We start from the raw sequence: 14772 nt of genomic DNA on the forward strand, positions 1-14772 counted from the left end.
TGTGCCCCGCAACGGGAGGGGCCGCGATAGTGAAAGGCCCGCGCACCGCGATGAAGAGCGGTCCCCGCACCGCGATGAAGAGTGGCCCCCGCTTGCCGCAACTGGAAAAAGCCCTCGCACGAACCGAAGACCCAACACAGCCAAAATATAAATAAATAAATTTAAAAAAAAAAAACAAAAAAAAAAACACAGGTCTTTATTAAAAAAAAAAAAAAAAAAAAAAAATGGCGAGAGTTGGCATCCTTGTCTTGCTCCTGATCTTAGAGAAAATGCTTTCAGCTTTTCACCATTGAGTATGTTATTAGCTGTATGGCCTTTATTATGTTGAGGTAGGTTCCCTCAATGCCCACTTTCTGGAGGATTTTTTATCATAAATGAATTTAGAATTTTGTCAAAAGCTTTTTCTGCATCTATTGAGATGATCACATGGTTTTTATTCTTCAGTTTGTCAATGTGGTATACCACATTGATTCATTTGCGCATATTGAAAAATCGTTGCATCTCTGGGGTAAATTCCACTCAGTCATGATGTATGATCCTTTTAATGTATTGTTGCATTTGGTTTGCTAAAATTTTGTTGAGGATTTTGCATTCGTGTTCATCAGTGATATTGGCCTACGATTTTCTTTTTTGTATAATATCTTTGTCTGGTTTTGGTATGAGGGTGACATTTGCCTTGTAGAATGAGTTCAGAATTGTTCCTTTCTCTTCAGTTTTTTTGGAATAGTTTGAGAGTGATAGGTGTTAACTCTTCTCTAAGTGTTTGTTAGTTAAGAATTTTTCAATTACTGATTCAACTTCATTACTCATAATTGGCCTGTTTCTATTTTCTATTTCTTCCTGGTTAAGTCTTGGGAGATAGTACCTTTCTAAGAATTTGTCCATTTCTTCTAGGTTGTCCATTTTATTCACATATAGTTCGTAGTAGTCTCTTATGATGCTTTGTATTTCTGTGTGTCCATTGTAACTTCTCCTTTTTAATTTCTGATTTTATTTATTTTTGCCATCTCCCTTTTTTTCTTTTGGAGTCTGGCTAAAGTTTTTTGTTTGTTCGTTTTGAATTTTATTTTATTTGTTTATTTTTTATACAGCAGGTTCTTATTAGTTATCTATTTTATACATATTAGTGTATGTATGTCAATCCCAATCTCCCAGTTCATCCAACCCCACCACACCCCCGCTTCCTCCCATATGTTTGTTCTCTGCATCTGTGTCTCTAGGGTCTGGCTAAAGTTTTATCAATTTTGTTTATATTTTTAAAGAACCAGCTGTTACTTTCACTGATCTTTTCTATTTTTTTTTAGTCTCTATTTCATTTATTTCTGCTCTGATCTGTATGATTTCTTTCCTTCTACTAATTTGGGTTTTGTTTGTTCTTTTCTAGTTCCCTTAGACGCAAGGTTATGTTGTTTATTTGAGATTTTTCTTGTTTCCTGAGATAAGGTTGTATCACTATAAACTTCCCTCTTAGAACTGCTTTTGCTGAATCCCATATGTTTTGGATCATCATGTTTTCATTTTCATTTGTCTCTAGGTACTTTTGATTTCCTCTTTGATTTCTTCAGTAATCTATTGGTTGTTTAGTAGCATATTGTTTAGTCACCACGTGTTTTGTTTTGTTTTGTTTTGTGGTTTTTCTCTTTTAGTTGATTTCTAATCTTGTAGCATTGTGGTCAGAAAGGATGCTTGATATGATTTCAATTTTCTTAAATTTACCAAGGCTTGTTTTGTGACCTAGTATGTGATCTATCCTGGAGAATGTTCCACGTGCACTTGAAAAGAATGTGTATTCTGCTCCTTGCAGACGGAATGCTCTCTATATAAATTAAGTTCATTTTGTCTAATGTGTTATTTAAGGCCTCTGTTTACTTACTGATTTTCTGTCTGGATGATCTGTCCATTGATATAATTGGGTTTTTTTTTTTTTGTAACTGGGTTTTTGTTTTGTTTTGTTTGTTTGTTTTTTTATACTGCAGGTTCTTATTAGTCATCAGTTTTATACACATCAGTGTATACATATCAATCCCAATTGCCCAATTCAGCACACCACCATCCCCACCCCACCGCAGTTTTCCCCCCTTGGTGTCCATATATCTGTTCTCTACATCTGTGTCTCAACTTCTGCCCTGCAAACCGGCTCATCTGTACCATTATTCTAGGTTCCACATACATGCGTTAATATACAATATTTGTTTTTGTCTTTCTGACTTACTTCACTCTGTATGACAGTCTCTAGATCCATCCATGTCTCAACAAATGACTCAGTTTCGTTCCTTTTTATGGCTGAGTAATATTCCATTGTATATATGTACCACAACTTCTTTATCCATTCATCTGTCGATGGGCATTTAGGTTGCTTCCATGACCTGGCTATTGTAAATAGTGCTGCAGTGAACATTGGGGTGCATGTGTCTTTTTGAATTATGGTTTTCTCTGGGTATATGCCCAGTAGTGGGATTGCTGGATCATATGGTAAATCTATTTTTAGTTTTTTAAGGAACCTCCATATTGTTCTCCATAGTGGCTGTATCAATTTACATTCCCACCAACAGTGCAAGAGGGTTCCCTTTTCTCCACACCCTCTCCAGCATTTGTTGTTTGTAGATTTTCTGATGATGCCCATTCTAACAGGAGTGAGGTGATACCTCATTGTAGTTTTGATTTGCATTTCTCTAATAATTAGTGATGTTGAGCATCTTTTCATGTGCTTCTTGGCCATCTGTATGTCTTCTTTGGAGAATTGTCTTTTTAGGTCTTCTGCCCATTTTTTGATTGGGTTGTTTGTTTTTTTAATATTGAGCTGCATGAGCTGTTTATGCATTTTGGAGATTAATCCTTTGTCTGTTGATTCATTTGCAAATATTTTCTCCCATTCTGAGGATTGTCTTTTCATCTTGTTTATAGTTTCCTTTGCTGTGCAAAATCTTTTAAGTTTCATTAGGTCCCATTTGTTTATTTTTGTTTTTATTTCCATTACTCTAGAAGGTGGATCAAAAAAAAATTTGCTGTGATTTATGTCAAAGAGTGTTCTTCCTATGTTTTCCTCTAAGAGTTTTATAGTGTCCGGTCTTACATTTAGGTCTCTAATCCATTTTGAGTTTATTTCTGTGTATGGTGTTAGGGAGTGTTCTAATTTCATTCTTTTACATGTAGCTGTCCAGTTTTCCCAGCACCACTTATTGAAGAGACTGTCTTTTCTCCATTGTATATCTTTGCCTCCTTTGTCATAGATTAGTTGACCCTAGGTGTGTGGGTTTATCTCTGGGCTTTCTATCTTGTTCCATTGATCTATGTTTCTGTTTTTGTGCCAGTACCATATTGTCTTGATTACTGTAGCTTTGTAGTATAGTCTGAAGTCAGGGAGTCTGATTCCTCCAGCTCCGTTTTTCTCCCTCAAGACTGCTTTGGCTATTTGGGGTCTTTTGTGTCTCCATACAAATTTTAAGATGATTTGTTCTAGTTCTGTAAAAAATGCCATTGGTAATTTGATAGGGATTGCATTGAATCTGTAGATTGCTTTGGGTAGTATAGTCATTTTCAAAATATTGATTCTTCCAATCCAAGAACATGGTATATCTCTTCATCTGTTGGTATCATCTTTAATTTCTTTCATCAGTGTCTTATAGTTTTCTGCATACAGGTCTTTTGTTTCCCTAGGTAGGTTTATTCCTAGGTATTTTATTCTTTTTGTTGCAATGGTAAATGGGAGTGTTTCCATAATTTCTCTTTCAGATTTTTCATCATTAGTGTATAGGAATGCAAGAGATTTCTGTGCATTAATTTTGTATCCTGCAACTTTACCAAATTCATTGGTTAGCTCTAGTAGTTTTCTGGTGGCATCTTTAGGATTCTCTATGTATTGTATCATGTCATCTGCAAACAGTGACAGTTTTACTTCTTCTTTTCCAATTTGTATTCCTTTTATTTCTTTTTCTTCTCTGATTGCTGTGGCTAGGACTTCCAAAACTATATTGAATAATAGTGGTGAGAGTGGACATCCTTGTCTCGTTCCTGATCTTAGAGGAAATGCTTCCAGTTTTTCACCGTTGAGAATGATGTTGCTGTTGGTTTGTCATATATGGACTTTATTATGTTGAGGTAGGTTCCCTCTATGCCTAGTTTCTGGAGAGTTTTTATCATAAATGGGTGTTGAATTTTGTCAAAAGCTTTTTCTGCATCTATTGAGATGATCATATGGTTTTTTGTTTTTTTTTTTTTTTAAATGATTTATTTATTTATTTATTCATTTATGGCTGTGTTGGGTCTTCGTTTCTGTGCAAGGGCTTTCTCTAGTTGCGGCGAGCAGGGTCCACTCTTCATCGCGGTGCGCGGGCCTCTCACTGTCGCGGCCTCTCTTGTTGCGGAGTACAGGCTCCAAACGCGCAGGCTCAGTAGTTGTGGCTCACGGGTCCAGTTGCTCCGCGGCATGTGGGATCTTCCCAGACCAGGGCTCGAACCCGTGTCCCCCTGCGTTGGCAGGCAGATTCTCAACCACTGCGCCACCAGGGAAGCCCCGATCATATGGTTTTTATTCTTCAATTTGTTAATATGGTGTATCACATTGATTGATTTGCGTATATTGAAGAATCCTTACATCCCTGGGATAAATCCCACTTGATCGTGGTGTATGATCCGTTTAATGTGTTGTTGGATTCTGTTTGCTAGTATTTTGTTGAGGATTTTTGCATCTATGTTCATCAGTGATATTGGCCTGTAATTTTCTTTTTTTGTAGTATCTTTGTCTGGTTTTGGTATCAGGGTGATGGTGACCTCATAGAATGAGTTTGGGAGTGTTCCTTCCTCTGCAATTTTTTGGAAGAGTTTGAGAAGGATGGGTGTTAGCTCTTCTCTAAATGTTTGATAGAATTCACCTGTGAAGCCATCTGGTCCTGGATTTTTGTTTGTTGGAGGATTTTTAATCACAGTTTCAATTTCATTACTTGTGATTGGTCTGTTCATATTTTCTGTTTCTTCCTGGTTCAGTCTTGGCAGGTTATACCTTTCTAAGAATCTGTCCATTTCATCCAGGTTGTCCATTTTATTGGCATAGAGTTGCTGGTAGTAGTCTCTTAGGATGCTTTGTATTTCTGTGGTGTCTGTTGTAACTTCTCCTTTTTCATTTCTAATTTTATTGATTTGAGTCCTCTCCGTCTTTTTCTTGATGAGTCTGGCTAATGGCTTATCAATTTTGTTTATCTTCTCAAAGAACCAGCTTTTAGTTTTATTGATCTTTGCTATTGTTTTCTTTGTTTCTGTTTCATTTATTTCCGCCCTGATTTTTATGATTTCTTTCCTTCTGCTAACTTTGGGTTTTGATTGTTCTTCTTCCTCTAGTTCCTTTAGGTGTAAGGTTAGATTGTTTACTTGAGACTTTCTTGTTTCTTTAGGTAGGTTTGTATAGCTATGAACTTCCCTCTTAGAACTGCTTTTGCTGCATCCCATAGGTTTTGGATCGTCGTGTTTTCATTGTCATTTGTCTCTAGGTATTTTTTGATTTCCTCTTTGATTTCTTCAGTGATCTCTTGGTTATTTAGTAACGTATTGTTTAGCCTCCATGTGTTTGTCTTTTTTACGTTTTTTGCCCTGTAATTCATTTCTAATCTCATAGCGTTGTGGTCAGAAAAGATGCTTGATATGATTTCAATTTTCTTAAATTTACTGAGGCTTGATTTGTGACCCAAGATGTGATCTATCCTGGAGAACGTTCCATGCGCACTTGAGAAGAAAGTGTAACCTGCTGTTTTTGGATGGAATGTCCTATAAATGTCAATTAAATCTCTCTGGTCTATTGTGTCATTTAAAGCTTCTGTTTCCTTATTTATTTTTATTTTGGATGATCTGTCCACTGGTGTAAGTGAGGTGTTAAAGTTCCCCACTATTATTGTGTTACTGTCGATTTCCTCTTTTATAGCTGTTAGCAGTTGCCTTATGTATTGAGGTGCTCCTATGTTGGGTGCATATATATTTATAATTGTTATATCTTCTTCTTGGATTGATCCCTGGATCATTATGTAGTGTCCTTCCTTGTCTCTTGTAACATTCTTTATTTTAAAGTCTATTTTATCTGATATGAGTATAGCTACTCCAGCTTTCTTTTGATTTCCATTTGCATGGAATATCTTTTTCCATCCCCTCACTTTCAGTCTGTGTGTGTCCCTAGGTCTGAAGTGGGTCTCTTGTAGACAGCATATATATGGGTCTTGTTTTTGTATCCATTCAGCAAGCCTGTGTCTTTTGGTTGGAGCATTTAATCCATTCACGTTTAAGGTAATTATCGATATGTATGTTCCTATGACCATTTTCTTAATTGTTTTAGGTTTGTTTTTGTAGGTCCTTTTCTTCTCTTGTGTTTCCCACTTAGAGCAGTTCCTTTAGTATTTGTTGTAGAGCTGGTTTGGTGGTGCTGAATTCTCTTAACTTTTGCTTGTCTGTAAAGCTTTTGATTTCTCCATCAAATCTGAATGAGATCCTTGCCAGGTAGAGTAATCTTGGTTGTAGGTTCTTCCCTTTCATCACTTTAAGTATATCATGCCACTCCCTTCTGGCTTGTAGAGTTTCTGCTGAGAAGTCAGCTGTTAACCTTATGGGAGTTCCCTTGTATGTTATTTGTCGTTTTTCCCTTGCTGCTTTCAATAATTTGTCTTTGTCTTTAATTTTTGCCATTTTGATTACTATGTGTCTCGGCGTGTTTCTCCTTGGGTTTATCCTGTATGGGACTTGCTGTGCTTCCTGGACCTGGGTGGCTATTTCCTTTCCCATGTTAGGGAAGTTTTCGACTATAATCTCTTCAAATATTTTCTCTGGTTCTTTCTCTCTCTCTTCTCCTTCTGGGACCCCTATAATGTGAATGTTGTTGTGTTTAATGTTGTCCCAGAGGTCTCTTAGGCTGTCTTCATTTCTTTTCATTCTTTTTTCTTTGTTCTGTTCTGCAGCAGTGAATTCCACCATTCTGTCTTCCAGGTCACTTATCCGTTCTTCTGCCTCAGTTATTCTGCTATTGATTCCTTCTAGTGTAGTTTTCATTTCAGTTATTGTATTGGTCATCTCTGTTTGTTTGTTGTTTAATTCTTCTAGGTCTTTGTTAAACATTTCTTGCATCTTCTCGATCTTTGCCTCCATTCTTATTCCGAGGTCCTAGATCATCTTCACTATCATTATTCTGAATTCTTTTTCTGGAAGGTTGCCTATCTCCACTTCATTTAGTTGTTTTTCTAGGGTTTTATCTTGTTCCTTCATCTGGTATATAGCCCTCTGCCTTTTCATCTTGTCTGTCTTTCTGTGAATGTGGTTTTTGTTCCACAGGCTGCAGGATTATAGTTTTTCTTGCTTCTGCTGTCTGCCCTCTGGTGGTTGAGGCTATCTAAGAGGCTTGATGGGAGGCTCTGGTGGTGGGTAGAGCTGACTGTTGTTGTAGCGGTCAGAGCTCAGTAAAAGTTTAATCCACTAGACTGTTGATGGGTGGGGCTGGATTCCTTCCCTGTTGGTTGTTTTGCCTGAAGCAACCCAACACTAGAGCCTACCTGGGCTCTTTGGTGGGGCTAGTGACAGACTCTGGGAGGGCTCACACCAAGGAGTACTTCCCAGAACTTCTGCTGCCAGTGTCCTTGTCCCCACGGTGAAACAGAGCCACCCCCCCCACCTCTGCAGGAGACCTTCCAACACTAGCAGGTAGGTCTGGTTCAGTCTCCCCCGGGGTCACTGCTCCTTCCCCTGGGTCCCAGTGTGCACACTATTTTGTGTGCACCCTCCAAGAGTGGGGTCTCTGTTTCCCCGAGTTCTGTCAAAGTCCTGCAATCAATTCCCACTAGGCTTCAAAGTCTGATTCTCTGTGAATTCCTCCCCCCGTTGCCAGACCCCCAGGTTGGGAAGCCTGACGTGGGGCTCAGAACCTTCACTCCAGTGGGTGGACTTCTGTGGTATAAGTGTTCACCAGTCTGTGAGTCACCCACCCACCAGTTATGGGATTTGATTTTACTCTAATTGTGCCCCTCCTACCGTCTCATTGTGGCTTCTCCTTTGTCTTTGGATGTGGGGTATCTTTTTTGGTGAGTTCCAGTGTCTTCCTGTCGATGATTGTCCAACAGTTAGTTGTGATTCTGGTGTTCTTGCAAGAGGGAGTGAGAGCATGTCCTTCTACTCCTGTAATTGGGTTTTAAAGTCTCCTACTATTATTGTGTTACTGTCGATTTCTCCTTTTATGACTGTTATTCCCCTTATATATTTAGATGCTTTTGTGTTGGGTGCATATATATTTACAATTGTTATATCTTCTTGGATTGATCCCTTGATCATTATGTAGTGTCTTTTTTTTGTCTCTTGTAACAGTCTTTATTTTCAAGTCTATTTTGTTTGATATAAGTATTGTTATTCAAGTTTTCTTTTGATTTCCATTTGCAGGGTATACCTTTTTCCATCCCCTCACTTTCAGTCTGTGTGTGTCCTTAGATCTGAAGTGAGTCTCTTGTTGGCAACATATATATGTGTTTTGTTTTTGTATCCATTCAGCCATTCTATGTCTTTTCTTTTTTAATATGTATTTATTTCTTTTATTTATTTGGCTGCTCTGAGTCTTAGTTGCAACACGCAGGATCTTCATTGCAGCATGTAGGATCTTTAGTTGCGGCGTGTGGGCTCTTAGTTGTGGCATGTGGGATCTAGTTCCCTGACCAGGGATCGAACCCACGCCCCCTGCATTGGGAGCACGGAGTCTTAACCACTGGACCACCAGGGAAGTCCCAGACACTCTGTGTCTTTTGATTAGAGCATATAGTCCATTTACTTTTTAAGTAAGTATTGATAAGTACTTATTGCTATTTTGTTCATTGTTTTGGGGTTGTTTTTGTAGGTCTTTTTTTCTTTCTTCTTTTGTTCTCTTGTGATTGAATGAATGTATTTAGTGTTATGTTTGGATCCTTTTTCTTGTTTGTGCTTGTATTTATTATAGGTTTTTGGTTTGTGGTTACCATAAGGTTTTTGTATAGCTATATATATACATATATATATATGATTGTTTTAAGTTGCTGATCTCTTAATTTCAAATGCATTTTAACAATTCTGCATTTGTTCTCTCCTCCTCTTATGATTACTGTTTTTGATATAATGTTTTACATCTAATCATTTTGTGTATCCCTTAACTGCTTATTATGGATATATATATGATTTTACTACTTTTGTCTTTTAACCTTCCTACTGGTTTTGTGCATGGATGATTTCCTACCTTTACTGTATGTTTGCCTTGACTGATGGATGAGATTTTTCATTTCATAATTTTCATGTTTGTAGTTGTGGCTTTTCTTTTTTGCTTAGAGAAGTTTTGTTTAACATTTCTTGTAAAGCTGGTTTAGTTGTGCTGAAGTCTTTTAGCTTTTGTTTGTCTGTAAAGCTTTTGACCTCTCCATCAAGTCTGAATGAGAGCCTTGCTGGGTAGAACATTCTTGGTTGTAGCTTTTTCCCTTTTGTCACTTTAAATATATCATGACACTCCCTTCTGGCCTACAGAGTTTCTGCTGAAAAGTCAGCTGATAGCTTTATGGGAGTTCCTTTGTATGCTATTTGTTGCTTTTCCCTTGCTGTTTTTATATTCTCTCTTTATCTTAATTTTTTCTCATTTTATTATTTATTTATTTATTATTATTTTTTAATTTATTTATTTTATTTATTTATTTTTGGCTGAGTTGGGTCTTCGTTGCTGTGCACGGGCTTTCTTCTAGTTGTGGCAAGCGGCAGCTACTCTTTGTTGCAGTGCACAGGCTTCTCACTGCGGTGGCTTCTCTTGTTGAGGAGCATGGGCTCTAGGCACATGGGCTTCAGTAGTTGTGGCTCGCGGGCTCTAGAGCGCAGGCTCAGTAGTTGTGGTGCACAGGCTTAGTTGCTCCATGGCATGTGGAATCTTCCCGGACCAGGGCTCAAACCCGTGTCCCCTGCATTGGCAGGCAGATTCTTAACCACTGTGCCACCAGGGAAGCCCAATTTTTTCTCATTTTAATTATTATCTTGGTTTGTTTCTCTTTAGATTCATCCTGTGTGGGACTTTCTGTTTTCTGGCCTTGGGTGACTGTTTGCTTTCCCAGGCTAGGGAAGTTTTCAGCTATTATTACTTCAGATATGTTCTCTGCCCCTTTCTCAGTCTCTTTTCCTTCTGGACTCCTATCATGTGAATATTAGTGTGCTTGGTGTTGTCCCAGAGGTCTCTTAAACTGTCCTCATTTCTTTTCAATGTTTTTTCTGTTCAGTATCAGTGACTTCCACTACTGTAGCTCGTTGATTGATTCCTAGGTATCATTTAGTCTACTGTTGATCCTTCTAGTGTATTTTTCATTTTAGTTACTGTAGTCTTCATTTCTGTTGGGTTGTTCTTTATATTTTCTAACTCTTTGTTGAAAACTTCTAAGTTCTCACTCTGGGCATCCATCCTTCTCCTGAGTTCTTTGATCATCTTATGAGCACTACTGTGAACTTTTTTTCATGTAGATTTCCAATGTCCACTTCACTTACTTCTTCTTCTGGGTTTTTATCTTGTTCCTCTATCTGGAACATGTTCCTCTGTCACCTCATTTTGCCTACATTGCTGTTTGATTTTTTTTTTTTTTTAAACACTATTTTTATTTATTTATGCCTGTGTTGGGTCTTCGTTTCTGTGCGAGGGCTTTCTCTAGTTGTGGCAAGTGGGGGCCACTCTTCATCGCGGTGCACGGGGCCTCTCATTATCGCGGCCTCTCCAGACGCGCAGGCTCAGTAATTGTGGCTCACGGGCCTAGTTGCTCCGCGGCATGTGGGATCCTCCCAGACCAGGGCTCGAACCCGTGTCCCCTGCATTGGCAGGCAGATTCTCAACCACTGCGCCACCAGGGAAGCCCCTGCTGTTTGATTTTTATATTTCTTCTAGGTTGTTTACATTTCCTGACCTTGGAGAAGTGGCCTTTCGTAGTACACGTCATATGTGTCCCAGCAGCATATTCCCCTGTTGTCACCCAAGCTATATGCTCTAGGTGTTCCCCCTATGAGAGCAGCATGGGTCCTTCTGTTGTGGTGGGCTGACTGTGTGGGCCATCTGGTGAACTTGTTTGGCCCCTGGTCTGGTTGCTTACCAGGCCCCGCCTTATATGGAGGCTGCTGGCCACCAGTTGGCAAGGCTGGGTCACAAGGCAGCTGACTGTGGAACCCCAGAAGTCCTCAGGGCTAGTGCCGGCTCATTGGTGAGCAGAATCAGGCTCCATAAGACTCCAGGGCTATTGCATACCCACTGGTGGGTGAAGTCAGGTCCTGGGGTTAATGCCAGCTTACTGGCAGGCAGAGTCAGGTCCTGGAGTCTGGTTGCAGGGCCCAGGTGTCCCAGAGCTGGTGTTAGATCACTGGTGGAGTGAGCCAGTTTCTGACACATTTGTGGGGTGTCCAGGGTGTGGGGTCCAGGGTGTCCTAAAGCTTGTGTTGGCATGCTAGTGGGCATGGCCAGGACCCAGCCAGTCCCAGGTCAGGGTTTGGCCTGCTGGTGGGTAGGCTGGGTCTGCAAGCTGTGTGATTGTGGTTTTCTTGTGTCTGATGTCTGCTCCCTGGTGGGTGAGGCTGGTCCAGATGCTAAAGCAGGCTCCCTGGAGGGCAGGGCCATGTCCAGAGGTGGCTATGGGCTCATGGAGTCTTAAGGCAGCCTGTCTGCTGATGGGTGAGGCTGTGTCCCCATCCAGTTAGTCTCTTTGCCTGAGGCATCCCAGCACTGACACCTGCAGGCTGTTGGGCCAGCATTGGGGTGGGTCCTGGGGCTACTACACTAGAAGGAGGATTCCACAGTGGTGCTTGCCAGCAGCAGTGTCCATGTGGTAGAAGGAGCTCCCAAAAATGGCTGCTGCCAGTGTCTGTGTCCAGAGGGTGAGCTGCAGTTGCCTATTGTCTCTCTAAAAGATTCTTCAGGATCAGCAGGTGGGACTAATCCAAGCTCCTATCAATTTACTGCTTCTTCTCTGGGTCTTGCAGCATATGAGATTTTGTGTGCACTCTTTAAGAGTGAAGTTTCTATTTTCTCCAGCCCCCTGGGATTCCTGAAAGTAAGCCCAGCTGGCCTTCAAAGCCAAATGCTCTGGGGGTTCATCTTCCCAGTGCTGGTCCCCCAGGCTGAGGAGCCCAATGTGGGTCTCAGACCTCTCACTACTCTGGGAGAACCTCTGCAACTGTAATTATTCTCCAGTTTGTGGGTCGCCCACCAGGGCTTATGGGACTTGACTATATCACAAGCCCACCCCCGACCCATCTCTTTCTGGTTCCTTCTTTATGGCTTTATAGAAGTTCTTTTCTGGAAGGTTCTGGTCTTTTTCATCAATAGTTGTTCTGCAAATAGTTGTGATTTAGGTGTGCTCGTGAGAGAAGATGAGCTCAAGGTCTTTCTATTCCGCCATCTTGGTTGATCTCCCACAGTGTTTATTTCAAAGCTTCACATAGAAACTTCAGTACAGTAATTCCTATGTGATTCAGCCCCAGATTCAAGTGTGTTAGGCTTGATTTTTGTTAGAGAAGCTCTGAGAGACAATTGCAGCCATCATTAGTTACACTGCAGCACTGTAGCACCAGGGTCTGTAGTTTACACTGGGGGTAACTAAAGCCCTCACACAGAAGTTTCATCCTGTTATCCCTGAGGACATTTCTTTGCCAAGAGCAAGTATGTTAGCCTTTGGTTAATGATCAAAGCAGAAAAGAGATCCTTGGCAATAGGTTTCTTTAAAGTGACAGGTTTTCAATGTCAACCTCTGGAGGAAGCACTTTAGGTGTCTGGAGAGGGTGTGGAGAAAAGGGAACCATGTTACACTGTTGATGGGAATGGAAATTGGTGCAGCCACTATGGAAAACAGTATGGAGGTTCCTCAAAACACTAAAAATAGAGTTGCCACATGATCCAGCAGTCCTACTCCTGGGCACATATCCAGACAAAACTATAATTCAGAAAGATACATGCACCCCAATGTTCATTGCAGCACTATTCACAATAGCCAAGACATGGAAGCAACCTAAATATCCATCAATGGATGAATAGATAAAAAAGATGTGGTATATATATACAATGGAATATTACTCAGCCATAAAAAGGATGAAATAATGCCATTTGCAACAACATGGGTGGACCTAGAGATTATCATACTAAGTGAAGTAAGGCAGACAGAGAAAGACAAATATCATATAATATCGCTTATATAAGCAATATACTAAAGAAGTATACAAAGGAACTTATTTACAAAACAGAAACAGACTCACAGACTTAGAAAACAAATTTATGGTTACCAAAGGAGAAAGGTGCGGGGTGGATAAATTAGGAGTTTGGGATTAACATATACACACTACTACATATAAAATAGGTAATCAATAAGGACCTACTGTAGAGCACAGGGAAGTCTACTCAATACTCTATAATAACCTATACGGGAAAAGGATCTGAAAAAGAATAGATATATGTATATGTATAACTAAATCACTTTGCTGTGCCCCTGAAACTAACACAACATTGTAAATCAACTATAATATAAAATAAAAATCTAAAAATAAAGAAATATATAAACATAAAAATACCTACCTTAAAAAAAGTATTAGGAGTATCAAGATCACATTGTACGAAAGAAAACATGTGGGATGAGAGATATTGTTTGCCGCTGTCTTTGTAAAATACAATCTGCTACACCCTGATTGCACTGGTTTTCCTTGGCTTGGTAATTTTCTCCAGCCCCTAAAAGGACAAAACTTTCTTTCTACCTCCCTCCCTTCCTTTCTTCCCTTTCTTTTTTCAGAAGTGAACCCTGTATGTTTGGCAAGCTTCTGAATAAGTGAAACTTTAAAAAAGAAGGTTTGTTTCTAGTGATTACAGCCAAAATCTAGGTACTCAGAACTAGTAACTAAACAGTAGATTGAAGATGTAGGTACTGGGTCTTTTCTGGGCTAGACAGGGTACTCCAAAACAGTTCTGTAACTCTAGTCTCTTCTCTGGCAGATAAAGAATCCTGTGAACAAGCTTCTGAAGCCAGTGAAGCACAAACTACAGATAGTGATGAGATAGTAACACCTGTATCTCAGAAATGTCCTAAGGCAGTAAGTATACTGGGGTAATCATTGTGCGTGAGCCAAAATTGTAAGTAATGACAGTGTGCTTAATGGCCATGTGTGTGACATTCAAATCCAGTTTTATTTAATGAACCAGATGGGAAATTCAAGTTATTTAATTAAATTTATGTTGCAAGTGAATGGAAGTCTGTTCATACAGGCAGGTGAAAGGATCATTTTCTTGATTTGGTATAAATAAGGACTGACGGGCTTCCCTGGTGGCGCAGTGGTTAAGAATCTGCCTGCCAATGCAGGGCACACGGGTTCAAGCCCTGGTCTGGGAAGATCCCACATGCTATGGAGCGACTGGGCCCGTGAGCCACAATTACTGATCCTGCGCGTCTGGAGCCTGTGCTCCGCAACAAGAGAGGCCATGATAGTGAGAGGCCCGCGCACCGCGATGAAGAGTGGCCCCCGCTTGCCACAACTAGAGAAAGCCCTTGCACAGAAACGAAGACCCAACACAGCCATAAAAATAAATAAATTAAAATAAATAAGGACTGACTTCTACACTTCTCTCTCCCATTTGGATCCCTTGCCTGCCTCCTTCATTGTATATGGTGATTCACCCCAGCCTAAGTGATGCCCTTTTCTTTAAATCTACCTAAAGAGAGCAGGTTTACTTTGGGAGGTGGAGGCTGGAAGGATTCTTTGTGGGAGGGCTCAAAGAGATCACTCAGTTTCAGGTTTTTACTCAAC

General features: G+C 40.1%; 1 protein-coding gene across 1 annotated transcript in view; it reads left to right on the forward strand.

The window, feature by feature from the left end:
• LOC118891023 (X-linked retinitis pigmentosa GTPase regulator-interacting protein 1-like) overlaps positions 1-14772 on the forward strand; it is a 66139-nt gene that overhangs the window by 26170 nt on the left and 25197 nt on the right. The window contains exon 11 of the mRNA XM_036844566.1: positions 13964-14061. Within this exon, the coding sequence (XP_036700461.1) occupies positions 13964-14061 (98 nt within the window). The remainder of the gene's footprint in view (positions 1-13963; positions 14062-14772) is intronic.

This window comes from Balaenoptera musculus, chromosome 2 (genome assembly GCF_009873245.2).
Source record: "Balaenoptera musculus isolate JJ_BM4_2016_0621 chromosome 2, mBalMus1.pri.v3, whole genome shotgun sequence".
Taxonomy (NCBI): domain Eukaryota; kingdom Metazoa; phylum Chordata; class Mammalia; order Artiodactyla; family Balaenopteridae; genus Balaenoptera; species Balaenoptera musculus.